This window comes from Daphnia carinata, chromosome 2 (genome assembly GCF_022539665.2).
Source record: "Daphnia carinata strain CSIRO-1 chromosome 2, CSIRO_AGI_Dcar_HiC_V3, whole genome shotgun sequence".
NCBI lineage: Eukaryota > Metazoa > Arthropoda > Branchiopoda > Diplostraca > Daphniidae > Daphnia > Daphnia carinata.
In genome coordinates, this window is record NC_081332.1 from 200,716 (window position 1) to 211,241 (window position 10,526).

General features: G+C 44.1%; 1 protein-coding gene and 1 pseudogene across 1 annotated transcript; both read left to right on the forward strand.

The window, feature by feature from the left end:
• The first annotated feature begins 546 nt into the window (after positions 1–546).
• Positions 547–2,718, forward strand: LOC130687813 (RAC serine/threonine-protein kinase-like; annotated as a pseudogene).
• Positions 2,719–5,610: 2,892 nt separating this feature from the next.
• Positions 5,611–7,770, forward strand: LOC130687814 (uncharacterized). The gene has a single exon (XM_057510972.1). The coding sequence runs from the start codon at positions 5,611–5,613 to the stop codon at positions 7,768–7,770; it is 2,160 nt and encodes a 719-aa protein (XP_057366955.1).
• The last annotated feature ends 2,756 nt before the right edge of the window (positions 7,771–10,526 follow it).

Consider the following 10,526-nt stretch of genomic DNA (forward strand, 5'->3'; position numbering starts at 1 on the left):
ATTGCACCGAAACATTTTGTTGTAATAACGGCCTTTTCCCTTCTTTCGCCGAATTCTTTCGGTACTAGCTTCGATGCTAGCAGACAATAACAGCAAAGCTATCAATGATATTCGCATACTACACCGATAGATGGAAACCATGAACAATAACAAAGTAACTAAATTTTGTTGAATTTGTATTATAAGACTTAAAATTTTTTAAAAATTTCAATAGACAATCTTAAGAGTTTATTTTACTACGTTTGTTTTTTGTACTACCCTTCATACGATTTTTTGGATACCTACTCTGCTTATACTGCCCTCAAGCGGAGGCGCCCTGAACCTAGATTTGGGCTTGAAAATGTCGAAGAACCTAGGCTATTGTTATTTTCTTTAGAGAACGACATTAAGATTGTCGATTGAAATTTCAAAACAAAATTTATGCTTGTATTACAAATTCGAAAAAATTTTTTCTTTTTTTATTGTTCATGGTTTTCATCTCGGTGTAGCGTGCGAATCCCAATGATAGCTTTGCTGTGCTGCTCTTGTCTGCTAGCATCACTAAAAATGGCGCCCAAGTTTCGTTTCATTAATCCCAATAATCATTTCCGCTTTTGTAATGTCCAGATTGCGGTTTTCACTTGTCCAGTTGCTGTGATCCTATTACAGTTAATCTTGCATAGGCTTTTTACTTCTGTTTTTGGTATTGAAATAAGGGCTGAGTCTGTGGCACCAGTAAACAACTCCTTCTACCATAAAGGAAGGCTGGCTGCTTTAAAGAGGTAAGTTGAGAAACCTGCTACAGAAACTTACGCACAGCATTTTTCTCTAATTGTTGATGTGGAATATGTTTTGCAGGCTTATTCACATTCATTTTTTTTTTGTTTTCTAGGAGAACATAAAAATTGGTGTCAAAGATATTTTGTTCTACTGAATAATGGATTATTTCTAGGATTCAAGCATAAACCAAAGCCAAAAATAGGACTTGCTGAACCACTCAACAATTTTACTGTGGAAGGATGTCAAATTATGGAAGTGGTAAAACATTTTACTAACCAATACTTTATAGAATATCTTTACTTTGTTTTTGGATGATACCAAAGGATCGTCCAAAACCATTTACCTTTCTGATTCGAGGTCTTCAATGGATGACTGTAATTGAAAGGACTTTTGATATTGGCTCTGAAAGAGGAAGGTATGTGAATGGCCAAAACCTAATTTAAAAAATATTCATAAATAGTGGCCACCTTATGCATGAATTAACCAAAATTGTGAAGGTAACTTTGTTGTTGGATTCTAGGGAAGAATGGATGGCTGCTATTGAGCATGTTGCTGACCGGCTTCATACAGACCTGATAGCAATGATGTGGATATGCTCGTCGTTTCCGAAGAAAACGAACTAAAGGGCTCTTCAACAGTATTATCCCTATCTAACAAAATGGTTTCTTTGCCAATGGATGCAGAGAATGATGAATTGCAAATGAAATTTCTTGTAGCCGGAACGTCAAATAGACCTCATCATTCAGGGAAGAAGGAAGTGGTACGTAGTCGAAGAGATACAAATATGTGGTTTATTAATAGTGAAGACGGTTTAACCATTTTTAACTATTTCTTATTCCAATGTTGTTCCTTTTTTACCCCAATATTTGTTTCAAACAGACTTAAGAAAACTTTTAGTTCATCAAAATGTTGGGCAAAGGTATGTTTGGAAAGGTGATTCTTTGCCGAGAAAAGGCACTGGCTACTTGTTCGCCATCAAAATCTTAAAAAGGAAGCATTATTGCATTAGACGAAGTTGCCCACATTCTAACGGAAAACCGCATGCCACCACCAACCATCCTTTTTCTTTTATTGTAAAGCAGTTTTCATTAAATAATATTGCACCATTTCTCATTCATATTTTTAAAACTTTGAAACAGGCATTAAAATATTCCTTTCAAACAGCTAAATGGTTGTGTTTTGTAATGGAATATGTTAACGGCGGTGAAATGTTTTTTCATCTTTCACGTGAACGGAATTTTTCTGAAGACAAAACGCGGTTTTACGAAGCGGAAATTGTTTCAGCGCTAGGTTATTTACACGATCAAGGCATTATCTGTAGGGACCTTAAGGAAACAAAGTGATAGATAAATTGTTTTGTTTCTTGGAGTTTCACGTACGAAACGATTTTTTGTTACCAGCTGGAAAATTTGTTATTCGACAAAGATGGACACATAGAGGTTGCTGACTTTGGACTTTGTAAAGAGGATACCACGTACGGACGGACTGCCAAAACATTTGCTGAACCCCCGAGTACCTTGCCCCCGAAGTGCTTGAAGACATTGACAACGGGAGGACAGTAGATTGGTGGGGCTTGGGTGTTGTCATGTATGAGCTCATTTGCGGCCACCTTCCGTTTTACGACCGGGATCACGACATTCTCTTTGACCATATTCTTTTGAAAGAAGTTAGATTCCCTCGAACGCTATTGCAGGAAGCAAAAGATCTTCTTGGCGGGCTTTTAGCTAAGGATCCACATAAGAGATTAGGAGGCGGCCCAGAAGATTATCAAGAGAACATTCTACATCCATTTTTCATACCGATATCTTGGACAGATCTTGTTCAAGGGAAGGTACGTAGGCGTGCAGGTTGTATTGAATGTTTTGATTTTACCCTGTATGCTGCACTCAGATTCGACCACCGTTCAAGCCGCAAGTGGTGAGTGAAAGACACCCGATAATTCTGTATCTATGGTTATGATCAATGAGAGAAATAAACTATTTGTAAAATTGATAAAACTTTTACAAATCTTTGCGTAATCCATTTTTAATTACTTAATACTTAAATTGAAGATTTTAGGGAACTTATTCCTAAGTGTGAAATGCATGCTGAAATTCAAAGATCAAATCAAGATTAAATAATAGTAATCTTTTTCGTTTGTCCGTGCTTCAGACGATAGTTAGTGTGAGATTGTAATATTATTCGTATAAACATATTCATCAAATGTTAGTAATAATGTACTAGACTTCAGGATAACAAATCTCGTTCCTAGCACCCACCAAAAACCCCACGGAACTCATTCAATTTTCGTGCTTACCATGCAGGCCTAGTTCTTTTCTTTGTCCACAAAAGGCACTACGATAAGAGTAAGTATTTTGTTTTTTCGGCGTCAGTAGGTATAGGGCTAAAAGCATACCACACAACGAATGATGATTGTTCTTTATCTATGGCATAAGTATCGCAAAAGAGAAGTTACAAGGGAGACTGAGTGGGGTGGGGGGGGGAGAGAATGAGCAAGAGGTTGGACAGAACAACGCGAAGTGCGAAAAACATAGATTTCTTATATTATATTTTAAGACGCGATAGTTGTTCAAAAAACAAAAAATGTAAAAAATGAACTTTATATAACTAGTTATTAGCATTAGATAAATACTAACATAATCGAAAATCTGATTACTACCGAATCAATAATCAAAGAGCAATAATCAATAGCAAATAGCGCACATACGCTAACATTGTTTGATCTCGGCAAACCTTATAGGAGGTGACGGTTTCAGCAACCTTCGTACATTCCAACTTCCACGGAATAGGAGGTCGGAAATATATTTTGGAAAAAAACATAAAGTTTTTAGGAACTTGGAAATTGAGCGGAGAAAAAGGCCCAGTCCAAAGGGAAATAAGGCCCACTTTTGAATGTGGAAAAAAGTGGGCCTTTTTCGTCTGGGCCTTTTCCTCCGCCAATCCTTTACGTTCCATATTTCAATGATCCTACCAGGGATCAAACATGGAATCTCCTGCTCCGTAGGCAGCGCCTTATCCATTGGGCCACACATCCACTGGCGAACTTTGAGTGACTAGTTAAGAAACTTAACCTAGCTTAACTTAACCCAAAGTGAGACTGGCAGACCGAAGGAAGATTCTTTTTACTTAACATACACTTATGAACACCGTGATGGTAGGATTCAGCGACCTGGCAAGGCTTGCAGGGTTCTTTAGTGGAAATGTTTTGTACGATACTCCATTCAGTGAACCAAATTCCTTCCTCGAAATAGAAGAGATGCCTCCAGTCATTGCGGTAAGTGAAGTATTGTAGAAAAGACCACGCTTCGTCATCCGTTAAGACATCCCAAAGGTTTCTTTCTGTACAAACTCCACACATTCCCATTTTGCAGCAATCTCCACTAAGCTAGTCTCCCACTTTGCGAAACGTTGCTGTATTGGCCTTAAATATGGATTGAGACAAAAGCTACCAACGTCAGGCCACTTGACTGCTGGCACGACCTCTAAGACCACACCATCACTCCAGTTAAACACGGCTTCAAAAACCATTATCAATCAATGTTCTTTACGTTCCATGTTTTCAATGAACGTGCCAGGGATCGTAACTGGAATCTCCTGCTCCGTAGGCAGGCGCCTTATCCATTGGGCCACACATCCACTGGCGAATTATTAGTGACTAGTTAAGAAACTTAACCAAGGGCCACAACAGGTGTTTAACAAATGGATAAGAAATTTATTTCCCCAATTCGTTTAAGCAAATTACTTGTGTTCTGAATGTTACTTTACCCAAAGTGAGACTGGCAGACCGAAGGGAGATTCTTTTTACTTAACATACACTTATGAACACCGTGATGGTAGGATTCAGCGACCTGGCAAGGCTTGCAGGGTTCTTTAGTGAAAATGTTTTGTACGATACTCCATTCAGTGAACCAAATTCCTTCTGTTTACGCGAAATCGCAATAATTTAATCTGGCACCTACGCCTACCCCTCCTGTCGTTATTCCCCTCCTTTCATCTTTATTAATGTCGTCTGTTATTCGACCATGTTGCGTTAGTTCTTTGATGCCATCTAGGTAACGCTGCTCTTTCTGGAGAATTTCACTGTCGTGAGTGCGACTCCCTTTACTCTTTTCCCATCTTTCTCGAAGCCTAGCAGGTCTCAGCTATCTGTATTGTATGCTCTGTGCATGTGTGTGTGTGTGTTAAACAAATTACCCGATAAGCTTTCTGGTTTCTCTGGTAGACTTATACTTTATTGTATTTTCCCCTATCGTTCCTAACCATGCTGATCCTTCTCAGGTACCACACGCGTCTCATGTACATCGTCATATTGTATATATACTCTCACCGTTCATCACTCATCACTCATCAGTCTCAAATAAACTCTATGGCAAGAGAGAGAGAGCGAGCTGTCTAGCAATCTATTTTACTGGTTCCACATCCATAGGAACATTTGGTCCTTCGAACCGGAGCCAACAACCCTTTGTTGGCCACACTCATTCCAGGCCTCTGTGATCAGTTAATGCCCAGCAATCCTTGTTGGCCAAGTCTTCTAAATCCTCTACAACCACACAAGCCTACATCTCGTCGTCAGACAGCCGGGAACCTCCACCATGACCGACCGAGTTGTTCAACAACCACTGGAAGAGGCTTCAAGACTTGAAGAAGAGGACGCTGCGTCTACAACTAATCGGACGGAAGCACGGGCGAGAGAAGCAAAACTTAAGAGGAGGACACTCCGTCGACAAATCACTACGACGGGGAGAAGAATAGAGACTCTGATTACTAGTAGAGGCTCAAGAGGAGGAATACTGGGCCTACTTCGTAACTGTGAAGAGCTTCTGCTCAGAGCGTCCCTTCTACAGACGGAACATGCGCAGTCTCATTATTGCCGGCCGGACCCAATTAGACCGGTTGATTTCTGAGATGCGTCGCTTCTGCGACACGGAGGCGTTCGGAACGGAATTCAAGCAAGACTGTCTATCTCCCGATAATCAGAGAGCTATGGCGCTCGTGAAGGGGAAGACACGAAAATTAGCCGTCGGTTACGAGGTTCCTATCATTTGGAGAGAGGGGGAACCGGGCCTCCCGAACAATAGAGCCATGGCCGTCAATCGTTTCCAGAGTCTACTGAGGAGATTTCAACATCAGCCGCAACTCGAACGGGATTATGAGGCCGCCATGCAGAAGACCCTGGACCAAGGGTACGCATCCCGTGTTGAGGATCCGGCTGACGCGAAATATTTTCTCGCCCACCACGGCGTTTATAAAGGGACGAAGCTGAGAGTTGTGTTCGATGCTGCCGCCTCCTTCACAGGGAAAGCTCTCAACGACGCCATCATAGGAGGACCAGCACTACAACCAGCGCTGGCGGCCGTTATCACCCGTTTCCGACAGGAAGAGTGTGCCTGGGCTTCAGACATTAAGGCGATGTTTAGTCGCCTTCGTCTATCTGCGGAAGATGCGAGATTTTTCTGTTTCTTATGGAGACAGAAATCATCTGGCAACATGGTGACGTACAAGATGGATAGGTTGCCTTTCGGAGCAAGTTGTTCCCCGTTTGTAGCCATTCATACGATCCAGCGGATTGCAGAAGACGCTGGAGTAGAGGAAAAGGTGGCCGTTGCTGTTCGAGAACGGATGTACGTGGATGATTATCTGAGCTCCGCGCCAACCGTTCAAGAAGCTGTACAAGAAGCGTCCGCCGTGAGAAAAATGCTAGCGGACGCGGATTTGAACCTTCAACGTTGGGTGTCCAACTCGCCCGACTTCCTGCAGCAGATGACCGTCAGCACCAGACTGAGTTCATCAAATATTCATCAGTTGGGGAGCAATTGTGAAGAAAAGGTCCTAGGGGTTTTCTGGGACGTTCATTCCGACACTTTGGGTTTTAAAGTTGCCGAAGCGCCCGATGTCAAGTTCACCAAGATGGAGCTGGCCAGTCGAGTAGCCGGAGTTTTCGACCCCTTGGGCACCGCGTCGCCGATTATCGTGAAGGCAAAAATCCGTCTCAGGATGCTGGGACAGAGCGGACTACAATGGACGGACGTAGTAGGCGAAGAAGACGCGAGCTGGTGGCTTCTCTGGTTCAAAGAGTTGCAATATCTGAACCGAGTTGCGATGCCCCGTTGTTTATTTCCAAATCGTGAAACCCTTGAGTCGTCGGAACCTCATACTTTCTGCGACGCGTCGGAAGAGGCGTATGCGGCCGTCCTTTATGTCCAGAGTGTTTTCTCCAGTGGCCAAGTGGTGATTCGGCAGGTGAAGCCGACCAATAAGCTTGCCCCTAAAAAGACCATATCGGTGCCGAAACTTGAGCTGAACGCCGCATTGTTAGGCGCCCGTATGACCCAAGCCGTGCAGCAAGCTCTACCAGCCCATATTCATCGTCGTCGATTCTGGACAGATTCCAGTACGGTGCGCAACTGGATTCGCACCGCTGCAGCCAACTATCAAGTTTTTGTGAGTAATCGAATCGGAGAGATACAAACGATTACCGACGAAGGCGAGTGGAGATTTGTGCCTGGGCGGCTCAACCCTGCCGATGCTGCCACTCGATCCGCTTTGGATGGGGATATCTTCCCGGCCATATGGCTGAACGGACCAGATTTCCTTTTACAGCATGAAGACAAATGGCCAGTCGACCTTCCATGGATGAAGATCAAGGAAGAAATGCGGCCGGTTCGAGTGTCTTTCGCGGCCCAAGTGGAGAAAACGGATTGGTCCAAGGTCCAGCTCACACCCAGTGACATTCCGCAGCTGTGTGCGTTGGAGGGAAAATTCCTGGGTCTTGTTCGTCAGTGCCAAGAAGAGTCGTTCGCCGAGGAACTACATCGACTTCGAAAGAAGAAGGCGCTCTCCTCCACCTCCTCTCTTCTAGCGCTTGCACCGATCCTGAGTGAAGACGGACTACTTCGTTTAGGCGGGCGTGCCGGTCGGGCGCGCTTGCCGTATGATCAGCTACATCCACCATTTCTTCGGGTCGGCATCCCTTTACGGAGAGGATCGTCTTCGCTTATCATCAGAGTCTAAACCACGTCGGAACAGACTTTCTTTTGAGTTATATTCGCCAACATTTTTGGGTGACTGAAGGCCGAGAAGTGGTCAAGAAGATTCGACGCGACTGTGTAATCTGCCGACGCAACCGCGCGCAGCCGGGTGAGCAGCTAATGGCGGATCTAACGGAGTCTCGTCTCGATTTTGGTTCTATCCCTTTCACTCGAGCTGCTGTGGACTTATTCGGGCCACTAGAAATCGGGTTGTATCGAAACAAAACCGCAAAACGTTGGAGTGTGCTGTATACTTGTCTCGTCACCCGTGCCGTCTTCTTGGAGTTGGTGCCGTCGTTGTCCTCTTCTGACTTTCTTCTTTCTCTCAGAAAATTCGTCGCCATGTATCGCAGTCCAGAAGTTCTGCACTCTGACAACGGGACCAATTTCGTTGGTGCGGAAAGAGAGCTGCGTGAAGCAGCCGACGCATTGTATGCATTCGAAGAGCTTCCAAAGTACATGCAGGCTTTCCGCATAAAATGGACATTTCAGCCTCCACGGACTCCGCATTTTGGCGGGGCCCATGAATCATTAGTCAAGTCTACAAAGAGAGCGCTCTACAACGTTCTGGAGCAAGAGAAAGGCGATTTTCGTTATACATCAGAAGATCTTCTGCGTACTCTCCTCTACGAGGTAGCTGGGCTCTTGAATACTCGTCCATTGACCTACGCAAGCTCGGATCCTTCCGACTTCCGCCCGTTGACGTCCAACGACTTCCTGAATAGAGCTCCCACTGCTTACCCACCCGCCGGATTGTATAGTGATGCGCAGCCAAGAGATCACTACCGATATCTGCAACGCGCCCTCAACTTATTCTGGGATATTTGGAAGACCGTCTATTTACAATCCTTGGCTGCGAGGATGAAGTGGCAAACTCGCCGTCCAAATCTGGAAATTGGAGACGTCGTGTTGGAAATCAACAAGGGTTTCGAACGAGGTGTATGGAGCATCGGGCATGTCGTCCAAGTATTTCCGGGCCCTGACGGCTGCGTGAGATCAGTGGAGGTTCAACTGCCGTCCGGAGTCTTCCGCCGCGGAATTACAGAACTGTGCCTGCTTGAAACTAACTCAGCCGTTCCGGCCTCAGGGGAGGATGTTTCCGCGAAATCGCAATAATTTAATCTGGCACCTACGCCTACCCCTCCTGTCGTTATTCCCCTCCTTTCATCTTTATTAATGTCGTCTGTTATTCGACCATGTTGCGTTAGTTCTTTGATGCCATTTAGGTAACGCTGCTCTTTCTGGAGAATTTCACTGTCGTGCGTGCGACTCCCTTTACTCTTTTCCCATCTTTCTCGAAGCCTAGCAGGTCTCAGCTAACTGTATTGTATGCTCTGTGCATGTGTGTGTGTGTGTTAAACAAATTACCCGATAAGCTTTCTGGTTTCTCAGGTAGACTTATACTTTATTGTATTTTCCCCTATCGTTCCTAACCATGCTGATCCTTCTCAGGTACCACACGCGTCTCATGTACATCGTCATATTGTATATATACTCTCACCGTTCATCACTCATCAGTCTCAAATAAACTCTATGGCAAGAGAGAGAGAGCGAGCTGTCTAGCAATCTATTTTACTGGTTCCACATCCATAGGAACACCTTCCTCAAAATAGAAGGGATGCCTCCAGTCATTGCGGTAAGTGAAGTATTGTAGAAAAGACCACGCTTCGTCATCGGTTAAGACATCCCAAAGGTTTCTTTCTGTACAAACTCCACACATTCCCATTTTGCAGCAATCTCCACTAAGCTAGTCTCCCACTTTGCGAAACTTTGCTGTATTGGCCTTAAATATGGATTGAGACAAAAGCTACCAACGTCAGGCCACTTGACTGCTGGCACGACCTCTAAGACCACACTATCACTCCAGTTAAACACGGCTTCAAAAACCATTATCAATCAATGTTCTTTAAGTTCCACGAAATGAACGAGCCTGCCAGGAGTCGAACATGGAATCTCCTGATCCGTAGTCAGGCGCGTTATCCATTGCGCCACAACCCCACTGGCGAATTATGAGTGACTAGTTAAGAAACTTAACCAAGGGCCACAACAGGTGTTTAACAAATGGATAAGAAATTTATTTCCCCAATTCGTTTAAGCAAATTACTTGTGTTCTGAATGTTACTTTACCCAAAGTGAGACTGGCAGACCGAAGGGAGATTCTTTTTACTTAACATACACTTATGAACACCGTGATGGTAGGATTCAGCGACCTGGCAAGGCTTGCAGGGTTCTTTAGTGGAAATGTTTTGTACGATACTCCATTCAGTGAACCAAATTCCTTCCTCGAAATAGAAGGAATGCCTCCAGTCATTGCGGTAAGTGAAGTATTGTAGAAAAGACCACGCTTCGTCATCCGTTAAGACATCCCAAAGGTTTCTTTCTGTACAAACTCCACACATTCCCATTTTGCAGCAATCTCCACTAAGCTAGTCTCCCACTTTGCGAAACGTTGCTGTATTGGCCTTAAATATGGATTGAGACAAAAGCTACCGACGACTGGCAGACCGAAGGGAGATTCTTTTTACTTAACATACACTTATGAACACCGTGAGGCCACTTGTCCAGTCATTGCGGTAAGTGAAGTATTGTGCGTACAAACTCCACACATTCCCATTTTGCAGCAATCTCCACTTAGTCTACTGCACGACAAACTCCACACTAAGACCACACCATCACTCCAGTTAAACACGGCTTCAAAAACCATTATCAATCAATGTTCTTTACGTTTCACGTTTTCAA

What these genes read in the sequence shown, in the direction of transcription:
- LOC130687814 (XM_057510972.1), top strand. Translation starts at nt 5,611, where the DNA reads ATGCGCAGTCTCATTATTGCCGGCCGGACCCAATTAGACCGGTTGATT.